Genomic DNA, 20,978 nt, shown 5'->3' with positions numbered 1-20,978 from the left:
AGAAAATCGCACATTTGCAACACCACTTAAATTAATGGAACTGGAATCTCGTTATATTAATACGTGCTTTAAAAGTTTGTGCTTTAGGAACAGTGTTCCCAATTTGTTAATTGTGTTAGATCTAATCCATATTAACGAAATGCCCATTACAGCAGAACAACCTGTATGTTTTCTAAATTGCTATGTCAGCATGGACTATTTAAATTTTATTTCAGGAACGATATGTAGCCAGTTTGATGCCTTTACAAAAGAGTATTTCACCATGGAAGGTAAGAAAGCAACTCAGTCAACCTTTCAGAAATCCACAATTCAGTTTGACATTATTTACTGAAACTTGGATATCCTTTTCAAGTTAAGTAGTTTTCAATGAATTATTTCATTTTTGGCTCTTAGAGTCCACCTCAGTTAAAGCCCTTTAGTGAAGAAGAGTTCATGAAAACTTTGGAAAAAGCAGGGCCGCAACTAACTTCTCGTTTAAAGGGCGATTGGATCGGTCTGTACAGGTAACTACCAACTGATTTTTCTTTCTTAAGATTTGGCCGGATTCAAATATATTATCCTTTTTCCTGAACAGAAATTAGCTAAGACCTAAATAATTATTGACAACTGATAGACAGTTTATTATCTTCAGTAAAGGGTAAAAAGGTGAAAAAGGAAGCAATGACCTAATGGTATTATTGCGAGACTATTGATCCAGAAACACATCTAATGTTCTGGGGGACCTGGGTTTAAAAGCAGATGGTGAAATCTGAATTCAATAAAAAGTAAAATCTGGAATTAAGAATTTACTGACGACTGAAATAATTCCACAGAGACCAGTATCCCATTACCCAATATTTATACATGGAGAGTCCTTGACATTGATTCGGCTCCCTCGGAGCCGGCTGTCAGAGTGAACAGGATGTCTGACACACCTGTTCTTATCTGTCAGTCAGGGCTCCCTGATTGATTGGATCAGACTAACAGAATATGAGTTGCCTGATTTAGGTTATGAGGTCCACCGAGCTGACCTTGTTACAATTACTAGAGTGACTATGAAATCATGGTAGTTTGTTGGGAAAACCCATCTGGCTCACTAATATTCTTCAGGGAAGGAAATCTGCCATACTCACCTGGTCTGGCCTACATGTGACTCCAGAGCTGTCACAGTGTAGTTGACTCTCAACTGCATGCTGAAATGGCCTAAGAAGCTCATCAATTGTGTCAATCATGATAAAGTCTCACAACTCTGGGTGGACCACCTGGCATTGACGGCAGAAACAGCTCTGTTGACCATGCAAAGTCGTCCTTTTTAACTCTTGGGGTTAGTGCCAATTGGGAGAGCTGTCTCACAGACAAGTCAAGCAACAGTTTGATATAGTCATGCTCACACAACAATCATACCTTATAATTTCCCAGGCAGCACCATCACCATCCAGATCTATCCAGCCCCACCAGCAGGACAGACCTAATTGAAATTGCAGCACTGTGGTTTACACAGTGTTACCTTGGGAATCCTCAACATTGACTTTGGACCTTGTGAAGTCTTATGACTTTTAAATGTTGCAACTGTACCAGCCTCCTCCACAAATAACCCAGCAAGGGGCCCAGCAATCGCTTCACTAGCTTCCCACAGAGTTCTCGGGTACACCTGATCAGGTCCTGGGGATTTATCCACCTTAATGCGTTTCAAGACGTCCAACATGTTCACCTCTGTAATATGGACATTTTTCAAGATGTCACCATCTATTTCCCTGCATTCTATATCTTCCATGTCCTTCTCCACAGTGAACACTGATGCAAAATACTCATTTAGTATCTCCCCCATCTCCTGTGGCTCCACACAAAGGCTGCATTGCTGATCTTTGAGGGATCCTATTTGCTTTCTAGTTACCCTTTAATCCTTAATTTCCTGTAAAATCCCTTTAGATTCTCCTTAACCCTGTTTGCAAAAGCAATCTCATGTCCCCTTTTTGCCCTCCTGATTTCCCTCTTAAGTATACTCCTACTGCCTTTTTATACTCTTCTAAGGATTCACTCGATCTATGCAGTCTATACCTGACATATGCTTCCTTCATTTTCTTATCCAAACCCTCAATTTCTCTTGTCATTCAGCATTCCCTACACCTACCAGGTGGCATGGTGGCTCAGTAATTAGCACTGCAGCCTCACAGCACCAGGGACCTGGGTTCGATTCCACGCTCGGGTGACTGTCTGTGTGGAGCTTGCACATTCTCCCTGTGTCCGCATGGGTTTCTTCCTGATGCTCTGGTTTCTTCCCACAGTCCAAAGATGTACAGGTCAGGTGGATTGCCTATGCTAAATTGCCGGTAGTGTTAGGTGCATTAGTCAGAGGGAAATGGGTCTGGGTGGGTTACTCTTTGGAGGGTCAGTGTGGACTTAGAGTCATAGTCATAGAGATGTACAGCACGGAAACAGACTCTTCGGTCCAACTCGTCCATGCCGACTAGACATCCCAACCCAATCTAGTCCCACCTGCCTTGTTGGGCCGATGGGCCTGTTTCAACACTGTAGGGAACCTAATCTAATCTAAATAGGAATATACTGTCTCTGGACTCTTGTTATCTCAATTCTGAAGGCTTCCAGTTTTCCAGCCATCCCTTTACCTGTGAACATCTGCCCTCAATAGGTAAATCCACATTACTGGATCAGAAAATTTTCTGGTACACTTAACAAATTCCTCACCATCTAAACCCTTAACACTATGCCAGTCCTAGTCTATGTTTGGAAAGTTAAAATCCCTGACCGTAACCACCCTATTATTCTTACAGATAGCTGAGATCTCCTTTGTTTGTTCCTCAGTTTCCCGCTGACTATAAGGGGACTATAATACAATCCCAATAAGGTGATCATCCCTTTCTTATTTCTCATTTCAACCCAAATAACTTCCCTGGATGTATTTCCAGGAATATCCTTCCTAAGTACAGCTATAATGCTATCCCTTATTAAAAATGCTACTCCCACTCCTTTCTCGCCTCTCTTTCTATCCTTCCTGTAGCATTTGTATCCTGGAACATTAAGCTGCCAGTCCTGCCCATTCCTGTAATCTGTAATCGCTATGATATCCCAGTCCCATGTTCCTCATCATGCCCTGAGTTCATCTGCCTTCCCTGTTAGGCCTATTGCATTGAAATAAATGCAGTTTAATTTATCAGTCCTACCTTGTTCTCTGCTTTATCTCCGACTGTTTGACTCACTTCTTTTCTCAACTGTACCAGTCTCAGATTGACCTCTTTCCTCACTATCTCCCTGGGTTCCCCGCACCTTATTAGTTTAAATCCTTCCAAGCAGTTCTAGCAAATCTCCCTGCCAGTATATTAGTCTCCTTCCAATTCATCCTTCTTGTTCAGGTCACTTCTACCCCAGAAGAGGTTCCAATGATCCAAAAATGTGCATCCTTCTCCCAAACACCAGCTCCTCAACCATGCAATGTATCAACAAACTATTACAGGCATTGAATAGTGTCAAGGCTTAGGGCCCTGATAACAATTTGGCCTATAGTAATGAAGGTGTCTGCTCCAGAACCTGTTGCACTCCTAGTCAAGCTACTCCAGTACAGTTATAACACTGGCATCTGCCCAACAATGTGGAAAATTACTCAGATATTTCTGTGGACAAAACAAAGGACAAATTCAGCCTGGCCAGTTACCACCCATCATTCGACTCTCTATCACCAGGAAAGTGATGGTAGATGTCATCAACAGTGCTATCAAGCAGCATCTACTCCAGCAATAACCTGCTCAGTGGCGACCAGTTTGGGTTCCGCCAGGGCCACTCCGCTCCTGAGCCTATTACAGCTTTGGTTCACACATGGACAAAAGAGCTGAAGTCTCGAGATCAAGTGAGAGTGACAGCCCTTGACATCAAGGCTGCAATTGACTGAGTATGGTATCAAGGAGCCTTAGCAAAACTAGAATTAATGGGAATCAGGCGACAAACTCTATGTCGGCTGGAGTTATACCTGGCACTTAGGAAAATGGTTATGGTTGTTGGTCGTCAATCATCTCCGTTCCAGGATGTCTCTGCAGGAGTAGCTCAGGGTAATGTGCTCAGTCCAACCATCTTCAGCTGCTACATTAATGATTTTCCCTGCATCATAAGGTCAGAAGTGGGGACATTCACTAATGATCATAGTGTTCAGCACCATTCGTGACTCCTCACATACTGAAGCAGTCCAAATACAAATGCATGAAACATAGAAGATAGGAGCAGGAGGAGGCCATTTGGCTATTTTGGTTGACCATCCAACTTCTGACAAATCATGGCTGACCATCCAACTTCTGCCTAATCGCCTAATCCTGCTTTCTCCTTTGATTCAACTTCCCCCAAGTGCTACATCTAACTGCCTCTTCAATACATCAATGTTTTGGCATCAACTACTTGCTGCCAACCAGTCTTCTATTCTTCTCAATACACTTCCCCCAGTCCCATGCGCTTTAGTTTTGCACAATAATCTCTTATGTGTGATTTTGTCCAAATATACCATATCAACTGGCTCCCCCTTGTCAACTCTACTAGTTACATCTTCATAGAATTCGAACAGATTTGCCAAGCATGATTTCCCCTTCATAACTTCATGCTGACTCTTTCTGACCCTGCCATTGCTTTCTAAATGCTCCGCTATAAAGTCCTTGATAATGGATTTGAGAATTTTCCCCACTACCAATTTTAGACTGACTGGTCTCTAATTCCCTGGTTTCTCTCTACCTCTCTTTTTGAATATTGGAGTGGCATTAGCTACCATGCAATCTGCAGAGACTCTACCAGAGTCTATAGAATCCTGGAAGATGACCACCAATGGATCCACTATTTCTAGAGCCACTTCCTCAAGTATTCTGGGTTCTTGCACAGCTAGACTAACAATGATTCCCTTCTCATTACACAGTACCCAATTTAAGATGACCTGCTGTCCAGTTGGGAGTTCCTTCACATATTGGTCAAGAAAACCATCCTGTATATGCTCCAGGAATTCCTCCTCTATGGCATTTGAGCAAAACAAATTAGCCCCATCTATGTGCAGATTATGTAACAAGATCTGGACAATATCCAGGCTTGGGTTGATAAGCATCAAGTAACATTCACACCACACAAATGCCAAACATTGTAATAAGAGCCAATGTGACCACCATCTCTTGACATTCAAATGGTGTTACTATCAGTGAATCCACTGCAATCAATACCCTGGAGATGAAAAACAGTTGAACTCACCATACAAATACAGTGGCTACACGAGCAGGTCAGAAGCTAGGAATACTGTGGCAAGTAACTCCTCTCCTGACACGCCAAATCCTATCCATCATTTACAAAGCACAATTCAAGACAGTGATGGAATACTCCCCATTTGCCTGGATGAATACAGCATGAACAACACAAGAAACTTGACACCATCCAGGTCATAGCAGCCTGCTCGAATTATACCCACAAGCATTCACTTGCTCCAGCACCAAAGCTCAGAAGCAGCAGCATGTTCTATCTACAAGACACACTGCAGAGCATCACCAAAAATCATTCAACAAAATCTTTCAAAGTCATGAGCACTTCCACATAGCTTGACAAGAGCAGCAGATACACAGGAACACCACCACCTGTAATTACCCCTCCAAACCACTCACCATCTTGTCTTGGAAATATATCACCATTCCTTCACTGTAGCTGGGTCAAAATCCTAGAATTCCCTCCCTAAGGGCATTGTGTATTTACCAAAAGCACATGGACTGCAGCAGCTTTATAAGGCAGCTCACCACCACCTTCTCAAGCGCAACTGGGGCAGATAAGCCATCGACCCCCACATTCCATGAGTGAATTTTTAAAAAATAGGGAGCATTCCAATTATTTGGTTGACTGGAGGATGAGAAAGTATAGTGAAAAGGATGATAAATCAGGGACTCTCAAGTTCTGGATCATGAAATCAGGATAAGTACCAAATTGATACCTCTTCTATTTTTAGTCACATCAATGATAATAGAACTGAATAAAATATTATTTAGCAAGTTTAAAAATCTTCTCTGAATTAAATGAGAAATACCACATTTGAAGAGAATTAGATCTCTGGTTCTCTGTTTATGTGCTGGTATCAGGCATGGGGTGATAGAAGGAAGAAATCAACCGCTCTGAAGAAATGCAGAATAGAAGTGAGACTAATTCAATGGTGCAAATTTTTGAAAAGACCAAGGTATACTATTCATGTTTTGCAGTTCAGTCTTCAAAAACAAATAAGTCCAAGGTTTTTAAGTGATATTCTTTAAATTTTATTTGCCTCGTGGGAGGTTTTTGTTTACATAATTGTTGTCTCCATTTTTAATTCTGAAAGTAGAAGTTGAACTTGAGAAGCATTAACTTGATTTTATGTAATACCTTTAATGTGGTTAAACATACCAAAGCTTAATAGAATGCTGTCAAAAACAGCACACCACAGCTCCTAACTATATATTAGGACAGGAATGAGGATTTTAAAATCCAAATGTTGCTCCAATGGGAGCCATTACAAGTCACTGAGCATTGAACTGTGATGGATGAATGGAATCTCATACAAGATCCAAGTAGTGGAGTTTTGGATGACCTCATGTTTACAGAGGTAGAACTTGGGAGTTTAGTCAAGAGTGCTTTTAATGATTACATCTACAGATAACAAGGGCATGAGGATAAAGATAAGAGTTGAGGGTATTGGCAGCAGAGAAACAGACCCGGCTCAATAGTAAAAATAAAGTTTAACGATGATTAAAATTATTTGCATTTACTATACCATTGAGGAAAAGTAAATTTATTGGTTTTAACCTTTTTTGACCATTTATTTTCTCCAGTCACACCCTACAACAATGCCTCTCAGTGTAGCTTTCTGCACAAACCATGGAATTATCTGTAGTGACATTTACTCCCACATTTAACTTCACTGTAGGGAGATTGTTTAGTATTTCGGATGTGACAGTATTTCATGATTGGGAAATTGTTTGACAAATTAGAATCAACAAGCCAACTAACCCATATTCTGTTCAGTAATCAGTAATGAGCTTGATTTAGTTAATGTTCTTGGAGTAGGTGAACATTTTCTAATGGTGATCATTGTATAAGCGAGTTCAATGTTGTGTATGGAAGGAAGAAAAACAGTTTCTGTAAGATTTTAGATTTAGTTCAAAGCTACATCAACAGGATGTGATAGGGATTGGCCACAGTAATTTGGGCAAATCTGTTATTGGGTAACTTGATCAGAAGATCCATTAGAGGTCTTCAAGATAATTAAATATTATATCGAACCAGGTTATGCGCTTAAGGAGAAAGAACTCCCTTTTTGAAAAGAGTACCATGAATTACAAAAGGGTAAAAGACACCACAAAATTAAAGGAAAATGACACCAACAAGTAAAATAATGATCTGGTTGGGCAGGATACAAAAATCACAAAAGGTGACAGAAATGTTTTGTAATTACATTGGGAATGAGGAACAACGGCGGCCCCTTGAAAACTGATCATAAATAAAAATTAGAAAAATTCATGGTGGGCACCTTTTGAATAGATATTGAGTTTCAATTTACAGAAGGATTGCATACCCAGGGAAACTACTTGTAGTTATACAATGTAAGTAAAATAAAAGTACTGAAAAAACAAATAGCAAATCCCCAGAATCAGTTTTAAAGGAACTGGGTGAGAAACTTGCAGATGCCTTAACTGTAATCTTCCAACATTCTTTTGATTTGAATATTGTTCTTTCAGATTGGAAAGTTATGAATGTCATTCTGGTATTGAAAATAATGAGAGGGAAACCAGAGAATTATGAAAGTGTTATGATATCTGTTGCTTGAAAGTATCTTGAAGTAAATGTTAAATTTTCAGCTGATCAGGGGATTTGTAAATATAGGTTCTGCCTGAGAAACTTGAATTTTTTAAATAAGTAACTAAGGTAGTGGACAATGTTGAATCCATGGATCTTATGTACATGGACTTCTAGAATGCATCTGATAAAAGTTCCTTCATTACAAAATTGAAGCTCATGGAATTGAAGTCAGTTGGTGACCTGTTTAGGAAATCGGCTGAAGGGCAATAGGTGGAGAGGAATATTGAGCAGGTACATTTACAGAATGTAAGTAATGGTGTCCCACAGAGGTCTGTGTTGCAACTGATGTATAATGTCTCTCAGTCAGGATGTCTGAGACATGCTAATGAAATTGTCATTGCATTATACTGTGTATCCTGAAGAAAGATAGATTCATACTCCATCTTGTCTTGATTCACTTGAGGTATGCTCTTATGCTGAAAAGTAATAGCATAATATTAGCTCAGACCTTTGTGCCTGAGGATGTACATAATAGTCATAATAAATGTCTATTGGATTCTTCAATACCAAAGATAACATAAGTTCAGCGACATTAGGTAAAATGCACTAATGAAGGCAAACTCTCACCAATGATTTTTTAATTATTCATCTTACTTGTTAACAACTTAAGTGATGAGATAGAAAGTAAATATCCACAGATGGGTGATGCTGTGAGCAGTGGAGATGGCAGAGCAGTAGATGTGATCTATATGGACTTCAGTAAGGCGTTCGACAAGGTTCCCCATAGAAGACTGATTAGCAAGATTAGATCTCATGGAATACAGGGAGAACTAGCCACTTGGGTACAGAACTGGCTCAAAGGTAGAAGACAGAGGGTGCTGGTGGAGGTTTGTTTTTCAGAGTGGAGGCCTGTGACCAGTGGAGTGCCACAAGGATCGGTGCTGGGCCCTCTACTTTTTGTCAATTACATAAATGATTTGGATGTGAGCATAAGAGGTACAGTTAGTAAGTTTGCAGATGACACCAAAATTGGAGGTGTAGTGGACAGCGAAGAGCGTTACCACAGATTACAACAGGATCTGGACCAGATGGAGTTTAATTCAGATAAATGCGAGGTGCTGCATTTCGGGAAACAAATCTTAGCAGGACTATACACATAATGGTAAGGTCCTAGGGAGTGATGCTGAACAAAGAGACCTTGAAGTGCAGATTCGTAGCTCCTTGCAAGTGGAGTCCCAGATAGATACGATAGTGAAGAAGGTATTTGGTATGCTTTCCTTTATTGGTCAGAGTGAGTATTGAGTACAGGAGTCAGGAGGTCATGTTGCGGCTGTACAGGACATCGGTTAGGCCACTTGGAATATTGAGGGCAATTCTGGTCTCCTTCCTATCGGAAAGATGTTGTGAAACTTGAAAGGGTTCAGAAAAGATTTACAAGGATGTTGCCAGGGTTGGAGGATTTGAGCTATAGGGAGAGGCTGAACAGGCTGGGACTGTTTTCCCTGGAGCGTCTGAGGCTGAGGAGTGACCTTACAGAGGTTTACAAAATTATGAGGGGCATGGATAAGTTAAATAGGCAAAGTCTTTTCCCTGTGGTCGGGGAGTCTAGAACTAGACGGCATAGGTTCAGGGTGAGAGGGGAAAGATATAGAAGAGACCTAAGGGGCAACTTTTTAAACAGAGGGTGGTACGTGTATGGAATGAGCTGCTGGAGGAAGTGGTGGAGGTTGGTACAATGGCAACATTTAAGAAGCATTTGGATGGGTATATGAATAGGAAGGGTTTAGAGGGATATGGGCTGGGTGCTGGCAGGTGGAACTAGATTAGGTTGGGATATCTGGTCGGCATGGACGGGTTGGACCGAAGGGTCTGTTTCTATGCTGTACATCTCATATGACTCTAAGCTAATTTGGACCGGACACCTGTCACCAGTGACATTTTGCAGGGATTGGTGCTGCATCCACTGTTGTTTGTCATTTATGTAAACAGTTTGGATGATAATATAGGAAGCATGGTCCATAAGTTTGTGAATGACATCAAAATTGGTGGTATAGTAGACAGTGATGAAGATTACAACAGGATCTTGATTAGTTGGACCAGTGGGCCAAAGAGTGGCAGATGAAGTTTAATTTAAATACAAGGTATTGCATTTTGATAAGATGAACAAGGGCAAGACTTACACAGTTAACAGTAGGGCCCTGGGGGTGCTGTATTACAGAGACCTGGGGTTCAGGTACATAATCCATTAAAAGTTGCGTCACAGGGACAGTGGGAAAGAAAACATTTGACACGTTTGCCTTCAATGAGCAGACTATTGAGTTTAGGACTGGGACGTCATGTTGAGGTTGTACATGATGTTGGTCAGATCACTTTTGGAGTACTGTATACAGTTCTGGTCGCACTGCTATAGTAAGGTATTATTAAATTAGAAGGTGCAGAAAAGAAGTATAAAGATGTTACCAGGATTTGAGTTATAAGAAGAGGTTAGACAGGCTGGGACTTTTCTCAGTTGGGAGATTGAGGGGTGACCTTATAGAGGTTTATAAAATCATGAGGGGCATAGATAAGATGAATAGCAAAGGTCTTTTCCTTAGGAAAGGGCATAATTTTAAGTGAGAGAGGAAAAGTTTAAAAGGGACCTGAGGGGGAGATTTTTCATATAGAGGGTGATTTGTATGTGAAATGAACTGTCAGAAGAAGCGGTAGCTGCAGATACAGTTACAATATTTAAAATAAAGTTTGGACAGGTACATGAATAAGAAACGTTGAGAAAGATGTGGGTTAAATGCAGGCAGATGGGATTGGATTGGACCAAAGGGTCTGTTTCCGTAATGTATGACTGTATAATCGACAAAATTGTAGCGAATAAATGTCAATGTGGTGATGTGAAATCACTGACTTTAGTCAAAAAAAATCAGAGTACTAAGTGGTGAAAGATGAAAACAATGAAAGTCCAAAGCGATGACACAAACTAGGATTTAATTCCATAAAACTGAAATGTTAAGGATGATTTGATCTCAATTTTCAAGATATTAATATAAACAAATGCTTTGGGTAGAGAATTTGGTTGCATCTGGCATGGGGGGCATACTCAAAAGATTAGAACAAGTGGTGAAATTAGGAAACTCATCTAAATGCCGTTTGGAAGCCTTGTCCAATTGTTAATTTTAAACCTGAATGAAAAAAAATTGTGTTAATCAAAAGTATTGCAGACAAGATCAAAGATTAGTTATGACTACATTGAATGGGATACAGGGAACAAATGGACTCCAGAAGTTCCAACTGGATGGAAAGCTACAAAGTCTACCAGTATGTGTTGTTAAGGTTGTGTACTCCAGCGTCACTTTAATTTCATAATTCTGTCAAGTTTTGGCTGGCAGAAAGATCCACTATATGATTACATTTGCAATAATACTCACATGGAGTTATGTTCCTGTTTATTTTCCATTCCATTAAGACAGTTCCTGAAATCACCAAACTTTGATGGTTGGTTCCGGTCAAGGTGGAAAGAAATGACACAAAAATTGGAGGCATTGCACCTAGAGGCCTTATGTGATGCAGTGAGTAGAACAAAGTAGCCTACATATATGCTGAATTTTGTGCCTTGTAAAACTAATGCCTTAATTCTTCTAAATAATTTACAAAATTGGACTCTTATGATCATGAAATAGCACCCAAGGACCTAGTGTATGCAGGTAACTTGTGAAAAACAATCATTGTTGAAGTACTTTGTTTAATTTGGATTTAACCCTGTTTTTTGTTAGGATTTACTGATGTGGATTCAGAAGCACACAGAAGTTGAGGTGGTGGATTTGGTATTGAAGTTGAAAGAGAAGTTGGTAAGTATAAAAAATAATTTCTGAAAATGTTAATTGCAGAATGCCAATAAAGTTGACTTGATGCCCAGTCAGACTCTGGAATTTGGGTATTTGGTGCAGAATATAGCATTTTTGTTGTTGGAAAATGTGGACACAGATTGTCTGCTAATAAGAATATGGAAAATGCAACTCCAAACTGTTAAGGCCAAGCAATTTCCAGGGATAAATTGATTTAGAACTATAATCTTTCCATATCAAGCATATGTTTTGTATAGGTAGGAAATATTCTAGGAAGAATTAGAATTAATCTCCTGTTGTTGAGAACAATGAGGCCACTCTTGTGTTAGAGAGTGCAGCTTCATAGACATGGCAGTCAGAATTATTTTGAGCACTAGGGCTGCCATGCTGACTTGAGGCCTTCAAAACTGATTTGAACACTTAAAAGGGCTTCCTCTCTTTCATTGTTAGTGATATTGTAACAGCTTTGGCCCATTTTTACATTAAAGTTCTATGTTGAAGATTAAAGCTGGAACAGACCAATTGTTATATGAAATTCTTGAGACAAGGTATGTGGGATGAAATGAAACAAAAAAATTATTTTACACTACACTAATGCTTTCATATTAACTATGGAATGTTTAACTTTATGGGAGTTACATTAATGTAACTTTCATTGATGAAACCTGTATAATTTTAAAAAAAACTACTGCTAGGTAAATTAAACATATTCTGTCTATTCAGGTGCAAGCCAAGCAACATTGCCTTCCAATAAAACAAAACACATTGGAGAAACTGCAAATGCACATTGAAGCAATCATTTTATCACTGCCAGAAGACCTGCAGAGCATCTTGCTAAAAAATGGCACAACATGATCTTTGCACCCTTCCCCTGAAGAGCATTTAACTAAAAACAGTACAAAAAAAAACTCAAACAGTATTGAAAAATAACAGGGGAAGAAAATTATCATATCTTTTGAGAAGATTCTTTTCAGTGTGTGACTACATGCCAAGGTGAAGACACAGACAAAGTTATTAAATCACTGTTTAAGATGAGCGTGTTTGTGTATAAAATATACGATTATATTAACAATCAAGTTTCACAGGAAGATGCTGGTTGCTACCATTAATGAAATTGGTAAAGGAATTGCAATACCAGTGGAAAATAACAGTGTGAGTTTTACTACTAATATTTGTACTGCATATTATGTAACGACAAATAAAAGCTGTGCAAATACCAGTACTGGTATTTTGCGTAGATGCATATTTTAATTTGGTTACACTTTTATATAAAATATCTATTCTCGTATATGTTCCTAAACTAACAGTAATTTGTAGGATTATGTGTATTTGTATTTAAATAAGTAACTGTGATATAACTTTTAAGAACGGATATTCAAAAACACATTTAAATAAGTAGAAATATGATCGAGCTTCGAATTTTTTTTACCAAAGCACCATGTTAATAACAATACAAAATTTCTAATAAACTTTGCACTATTTTACTTAACAGTCTTTTGTTTTAAGAATTATTTCTACTTGTATAGCCATAAACGAAGTTGCGTTAGAACACTATTTCAATGAGCCACCACACCCTGCAGCACAGAGGAACTATAAAGAGCAGAGGAAAATCACCTATACAGTATATTCAAAAAGAATGGGTAACCAATGAACAGAGTCCACTGATTTCTCAGCAACAAGCCCAAACAAGCAGACAAAACATGTCCAGAAATCCTAGCCACTCCCCAATATCAAAGACATCTCGGAAATGACTACCAGTTTACTCAGACCTTTTGGCATCATGGTAGCCCACAACCCCCCAACACATTAAAACAGCAACTAATGAACTTTAAAGACCCTATAACAGACAACAAGCAAAACTAATGTCATTTACAAAATACCTTGCAAGAACTACACTACACTACATTGGACAAACAGGCAGAAAACTAGCCACCAGGATACATGAACTTCATAAAAGGACATAGCCATAAAAAGACATGACCCACTCTCACTAGTATCCTTACATACAAACAAGGAAGGACACCATTTTGACTGGGACAACACATCTATTCTAGAACAAGCCAAACACAGACATGCACGAGAAGCATGGCATTCCAACTGGAACTCTATCAACAAAAACACTTGGATCCCATTTACCACCCCTGAGAAAAAGAACAGGAAATGACATCACCAACCCAAGGAAACCTAAATACATCAATAGAAAGCAGGCCATACCACCAGTGCTTCATCTGGAGGCTCACTGATGTTACCTAGTAGGGTGACGAAATGTCTGAAAACAAACCTTGCAGCAAACCTCAATCCAGAACCTCCACCTGAGCTACAAATCTTCTCAAAACTCGCTAACTTATATAGCCTTTCACATTTCAAAAGTCAAAACTTCATAACAGAACATCTTTTCAAGTACAAATATGGTGTGTCAACAAAACCATCAGAGACTTAAGTGCTGGTCCAGAATCATAGAAATGTACGGCACGGAAACAGACCCTTCAGTCCAACTCATCCATGCCGACCAGATATCCCAATCTAACTTAGTCCCACTTGCTAGCACCTGGCCCATATCCCTCAACTCTTTCTATTAATATACCCATCCAGATGCCTTTTAAATGTTGCAATTGTACTAGCCTCTACCACTTCCTCTAGCAGCTCATTCCACACATTCATCATCCTCTGTGTGAAAAAGTTGCCTCTTAGGACTCTCTTGTATTTCTCCTCTCACCCTAAACCTATGTCCTCTAGATAGTGCAACATCTTAAACAGGACTTACTATTATATAGTCATGGCGATTTCAAATGAAAGGTCAAGGAATCCCTGATATAGTGTTTGCAGTGAGACTGCTCCAGAAGTGCCAAGAAGAGAACATTGATTTCTACGCTATGGCTGGGGATGGTGGTGCAGGAATGGTGATGTCATTGGAATGGAAAGCCCAAGCTAATGTTCTCAAGAGAAAGGTTCACAAAATAAACAAGAGCACTTCCTTTGAAGATTCATTTAAAATAATTTGAACATTTGACCCAATGAGTAATATCTTTGGATAGGAGATTTCTGGAACATAACATAAGGGAATAAGTGTAAATTGACAACCCAATATATTATTAAGAGTTGCTGCACTTTCGAAATGTTAAGTCAACAGCAATGTCCTGGAATTGTAGAGTGTTTGTAACATAACAAAAATGTTCCAAGGCATTTCATCATAGCATATACTGACCAATAAAAAGATTTTCAATTAGATAAGAGAGGGGAAAGATATAAAAAAGAGACCTAAGGGGCAACTTTTCACACTGACTCTATAAATGTTTGGTCAAAGTGGTAAGTTTTAAGCAATGTTTTAAGAGGGGCCTACTCCTGCTCCTAATTCAGAAGAATCTTGATCTTTGACACAGTCAGTTGTAAGAGTGTTTGGTTTCTGCTGCTTTGAGAAATTCATCACAATGAATTAACATTTTCACTACAGCAGGTTTGCACATGTCTGAATAATGGAGAGGCTTCTGACCCACTCCTGCTCACTAATGGAGTTCAACAAACTGTGTTGCTTTGAATATCAGATTGAAAATTTGCTTATGGGTGTGGGTAAATCATTTCTTTATGCCTCAATGTCTAGCCCATAGAGGAAACTGAGCTAAAATACATAAATTGTCATGTAGGATTGGTCTAATAAACTTCAATCCTCACCACTGTCATTTGTAGTGCATTACACGATACTCTAAGACACAATCAGGATCTTGCATGTGGAATCCTTGACAGAGCCAGTGCAGTATCTGTAAAATGTAAAGGACAAAGTTATCATAACTCTACTGGACTGTAGGGCTGTTCTCTAATTAGAGAGAGATTACAGGTGGTTGTTTATCTTTCAAGTGAGGAGGAGAAGTTGAGGAGAATCCTTCTTGGTAATTTTAACTGACTGAACCCACATTGTTGGCATCACCTTGCACTGTAACCAGCTAAGTAAAAACAATGACTGCAGTTGCTGGAAACCAGATTCTGGATTAGTGGTGCTGGAAGAGCACAGCAGTTCAGGCAGCATTCAGGGAGTTTCGAAATAGACATTTCGGGCAAAAGTCCTTCCTGATGAAGGGCTTTTGCCTGAAACATCGATTTCGAAGCTCCTTGGATGCTGCCTGAACTGCTGTGCCCTTCCAGCACCACTAATCCAGAAACTGTAACCAGCTATACAGCTAACTGAGCTAATATTTATTGAAACACTGGGGAAGAACAGATTCTTGATTCTCTTGTAACAGTTGGAATAGTATGGGATAAATACATTAGCTGGTTGCAAGTATGCATTAAAATATTGGTCAAATTTACTAAAAGATGTCCAATGATCTTTGTTGCTCTGTTCTTACAACCCCTTTTTCTTTGGTCCTGTAAATTACATTGTCTGACCTACCTTTCGATGAGCCTATTGTTTACTCCAATACTTACAGATTTTATTCATTTACGTTTTGCTCTTGGGCAGTCTACAGTTTCTCTGTTGTGAATTTATCTCAAAAACAGTTCATCCCAGCAAGTTAGCCTCAGTACAAAAGTTTCTTCTCAATGAATCCAGTTCCAAGAGTCTTTCCCCTTTTATGTATCCCAAAATAATAACCCATCTAAACTTCTGGCAAAGAAAGCTCACTTGAGTCCTTTTGTTATGGACCAGGCCAGACCCCTCAAAGTACTTTAAGAAGTAGCTTAGATCCTAACTTTTTCTTATTTTAAAGATAGATATGAAGTGGGTGTTCCAGGTGTGATTTAACTGGTCAAACCACTTAGCAATAACCTAACACCCCACCAGTTTCCGCATCCATTCCATCATCCTTAAACACTTACACCAACTCCAACTAGACCCCCACCACCAAAGGCATCTTCTCCTCCCCACCCCTCTCTGCCTTACACAAGGACCATTCTCTTCACCAATCCTTAGTTTGCACCACTCACCCCACCAATACCTCCAAACTCCCAGATACCTTGCTCTGCAACAGAAAAGATGCAAAACCTGCCAGTGCACCACCTCCATCAAGGCCCCAAACAGTCCTTCCAGTTGAGACAGTGGTTCACCTGCCTCTCCTCCAAACTAGTTTACTGTATCTGGTGCTCCCGAATGTGGTCTTCTCTACATTAGGGAGACCAAATGTAAAGTAAGGGAACATTTCATCGAGCATCTCAGCTGGGCCCACAGGGGTTGACCTGATCTCCCAGTCACTGCCTATTTTAATTCCCCTTCCCACTCCCCCACTCCCTTTCCGACATGACCATCCTTGGCCTCCTCCATTGCCACAGCGATCAAACCACACATTGGAGGAACAACACCTTATCTTCCGCTTGGGCAGCCTACAGCCCGGAGGACTCAATATTGAGTTCTTTAATTTCAAATAACCTCCCTTCCCATCCCCTTCCATTCATCCCAGCCACCTACTCAATTCATCCCGCCCATTGACCAACCAGGTTGTATCCTCTACCTGTCTCCACCTATCCCAAACTCACCATCCTGCCCCCCCCACCCCCTTTTACCTGCAGCTCTCCTTACATACACCCACCCCCACTCCTTATGGAGGGTTACATTGGACTCCACCACCTGATACTGCCTGGTTTGCTATGTTCTCTCAGCTTCCTGCTTGTCTACCTTGGATTTCAGTATCTGCAGGGTTTTTTTTGGGTTTAAGCAATTTATTTAAACACTACAGAAACAAAAGAAAGCGGAATGTAAATAAACTATTGGAAAACTTAACCGACACAATACAGCAACTTAACTAATTAGCTGTTCCAACATAGTAACATCCCATAAACGCAGCCTCGGCAAAAAGGTCAATTCAAACAGATTCTTACAGGCAGGAAAGAACAACATCCAGAGAGATTTGAGAGAGAGTCAGTTAGGAATTCTTCACTGAAGCTTGCAACCTTTCTAGACTCCCAATATCTTCTACAGCTTTAAAAAAATCTAGAAAAACCTGAACTGAGAGAACTGGCTACCCGCCCCCGGCCCCACCTTGCATTGTTAAACAGTTTTAGCTTTCTAGCTCCCTAGACTCTTTGGCACTTCTGCCTTCACAACCTCTCTTCAAAAACAAAACCCAGAACAAAATAATATTTTTAAAGTAACAGCATTGGCACATCTCCGTCCTTCAAATAAATCATTAATAAAGATAGCTTAATTTTAAAACCCTTCATCTTACTCTATTAGTACACATATACAATACATATACATTACATGGACCTCGAATCATGCAAACATTCATTACTACATTACATTTCAGTCCATTTGCTCCAGCTACTGAATGCCTTCATCTTTCTTCATCCAAGATGCAACAATGAATCAGCAGGGTGGCTGTGGTTAGCACTGCTGCCTCACAGCATCAGGTATCTGGGTTCAATTCCAGCCTCAGGTGACAGTCTGTGTGGAGTCTGCACGTTCTCCGGGTGCTCCGGTTTCCCCCACAGTCCAAAGATGTGCAGGACAGGTGAATTGCTGTCATGCTAAATTGCCCATAGAGTTAGGTGCATTAGTCAGGGGTAAATGGGTCTGGGTGGGTTACTCTGCAGATGGTCAGCGTGGACCAGATAGGCTGAAGGGAATCTAATCAACATTTTCTCATCCTGCCTTGTGCATAATTTTCAAATTGAATGGCTGTAGTAATAAGATGTAAACAGTCTGGAATTTTTGACCTTGAATTTCTCCAAAAACTTTAATGAGTTAATGATCAGTATTTACAATTGTCTCAGACACATTACTGGCAAAATAAGTGTTGAAATGTTGTAATGCCAGCACCAAGCTCAATTCTCCAAATGTGGAATATTTCTTTTGATGAATATTCAATTTCCTGGAGAAATATCCAATAGGTCTTTCTATTTTGTTGTTGTCGTCTTGTAAGAGGACAGCATTGAAATCCAAATCACTCACATCGATAGCCACTTTGAATGGTTTTGCATAATTAGGTGTGACTAACATTAAGGCAGTGGTTAACACAGCTTTCAGGCTGCCAAATGCCCTCTGATAGTCTGCCATCTATGGAAATTTCCTGCACTACTTCAATAAGTCAGTGGAGCAACCACACTGTTAAATTTCCGAGAAAACATGTTCAATCCCATGAATCATAGAACTGTTCTCTTCATCGATGGTATGGAAACTTCCCCAATAATCTTTGTTTTCATATTCTGTGGGGCGACCTGTCCATGGTCAACAGGAATGTGATGTAGCATTGGTGAATTCACTCTTAGCCAGGCTTATCCTAAAGTCAATCAAATAATTCCAATAAATGCTGCAAATGTACGTTTTGTGTGTGACTAAAAATCACCAGAATGTCAATGTATACCACCAATTGAGTAATCCAGGAATGACTTTATTAGTTAGTCTTTAAAATGTGGCTGGTGAATTTTTCATACCAAATGGCATGACTATAAATTGGTATACAGTCCATTCGGTGTTACGAATGCCGAAATTATCTACACTCTTTCAGATAAAGGCACCTGCCAGTATCCTCTGAGTAAATTCAAAGTAGAAATATAAGTTACTTGTCCCACCTTCTCAATACAGTCTTCCAAACATGGTATTGGATATGAACCAGGCTTTGTAATTGCATTGACTTTGCGATAGTCTCCACACAATCATTGTGTACCATCCGGTTTTGGTACCATTACTATCAATGAGCTCCACTTACTGCAACTCCCTTTGATTATGCCATTTTGGAGCATGCGTTCAATCTCTTTTTGAACCTGTGCCAAATTAGAGGGTTAAGTCTATAAGGATGTTGCTTACTTGGAATAATTTTTCCTATATCTACATTATGCATAAATAAATTTCCCTGTATAATTTTGATGTAAAATTTGACCCTTGATCTAATTGTATCTCTGCGGGTAGTCCATATCTAGTAAAAAAAATTGAGTAATTCTTCTACAATCTTTTTAGCTGTGATATTGTAAGTAATGGAATGGCCTCTGAAAATCTAGTGGATACATCCATTATGGTCAACAAATACTGATTTTGACCTTTCATTTTAGGTAGGGGTTGTACGCAATCAATTAAGACCTCAAATGCAGGAATGGGTATTAAAGTTGCTGGTTTTATTACTGCCTGAGGGTTTCCAATTACCTAACACATCTGATAAAATTCAACTACATCCTTATGCAGTCCAGGCCAGTAAAAATGTTGTTGTTTTTTGGACAGAGTTTTTCTTCCCCCTAAATGACTTCCTATTGGTAATTCAAGTGCTAACCACAACACTTCCTTTCTATAAACCACTGGTCACACAACTTGATTAACCTCTGTCCATTTCTCACCAACCTGAATATATGATGGTCTCCATTTCCTCATCAAGACATCATTTTTAACATAGAAACATTTGAGAACACACTCAAATTCTTATTCTGTGCACACCTTTTGATATAATTGCTTCAGTTTTTCATCTTTGTCACAACTCAATTAATTTCTCCGAACTAAAAATATTCACTTTGCCATCCACCTGTTCTTGCTTTTTTTCTCAACCACTCGATCAAACATGTAGATGCAACGATCAAGAAGGCACACCAATGTCTCTTCTTCCTCAGGTGGCTCAGGAAATTTGGCATGTCCATAAGCACCCTCACCAACTTCTATAGATGCACAATTGAAAGCATGCACAGCCCAGGCCACCACTGAAGCCAACCTTCCATCCATGGACTCCATTTACACGGCTTGCTGCTGCGGAAAGGCTGCTAAAATCATTAAAGATTCTTCACTCCCCGGTAACGATCTCCTACAATCTCTTCCGTCAGGCAAAAGACAAAGAAGCCTGAATGCGTACATCAATAGGTACGGGCGGCGCGGTGGCACAGTGGTTAGCACTGCTGCCTCAAAGTGCCAGAGACCTGGGTTCAGTTCCCGCCTCAGGCAACTATCTGTGTGCAGTTTGCACATTCTCCCCATGTCTGTGTGGGTTTCCTCCCACAGTCCAAAGATGTGAAGGTCAGGTGAATTGACGATGCTAAATTGCCCCATAGTATTAGGTCAATTAGTCAGAGGGAAATGGGTCTGGATAGGTTACTCTTCGAAGCGTCAGTGTGGATTTGTTGGGCTGAAGGGCCAGTTTCCATACTGTAGGTAATCTAATCTAAAAAAACTTTGTAGCAGGGACACTTTTTAAAAATTAATTCACAGGATGAGGGTGTCATTGGCCAGGCAAACATTTATTGCCTGTCCCTAATTAACCAGAGAACAGTCGACAATCAATTGCTGTGGGTCTGGAATCACATGTAGGCAGACCAGGTAAGGATGGCAATTTCCTTCCCGAAAGCACCTTAGTGACCAGACGGGTGTTCTGGTTTCCTCTCACAGTCCAAAAATGTGCAGGTCAGGTGAATTGGCTATGCTAAATTGCCCATAGTGTTAGGTGAAGGGGTACATGTAGGGGAATGGGTCTGGGT

The 20,978-nt window shown here is 39.9% G+C and overlaps 1 protein-coding gene across 3 annotated transcripts in view; it reads left to right on the top strand.

Annotated features, from left to right (window-relative positions):
• dennd6a (DENN/MADD domain containing 6A) overlaps positions 1-13,092 on the top strand; it is a 107,548-nt gene extending 94,456 nt beyond the window's left edge. For all 3 annotated transcript variants that reach the window (XM_072582382.1, XM_072582381.1, XM_072582380.1), the window contains 5 exons: positions 216-269; positions 394-503; positions 11,225-11,327; positions 11,532-11,606; positions 12,327-13,092. In XM_072582382.1, coding sequence (XP_072438483.1) covers positions 216-269; positions 394-503; positions 11,225-11,327; positions 11,532-11,606; positions 12,327-12,458 — 474 coding nt within the window. In that variant the 3' untranslated portion in view covers positions 12,459-13,092. The remainder of the gene's footprint in view (positions 1-215; positions 270-393; positions 504-11,224; positions 11,328-11,531; positions 11,607-12,326) is intronic.
• Positions 13,093-20,978: the final 7,886 nt, after the last annotated feature.

This window comes from Chiloscyllium punctatum, chromosome 12, assembly GCF_047496795.1.
Source record: "Chiloscyllium punctatum isolate Juve2018m chromosome 12, sChiPun1.3, whole genome shotgun sequence".
NCBI classification, from domain to species: domain Eukaryota; kingdom Metazoa; phylum Chordata; class Chondrichthyes; order Orectolobiformes; family Hemiscylliidae; genus Chiloscyllium; species Chiloscyllium punctatum.
This window is presented reverse-complemented; position numbering and strand designations above follow the sequence as displayed.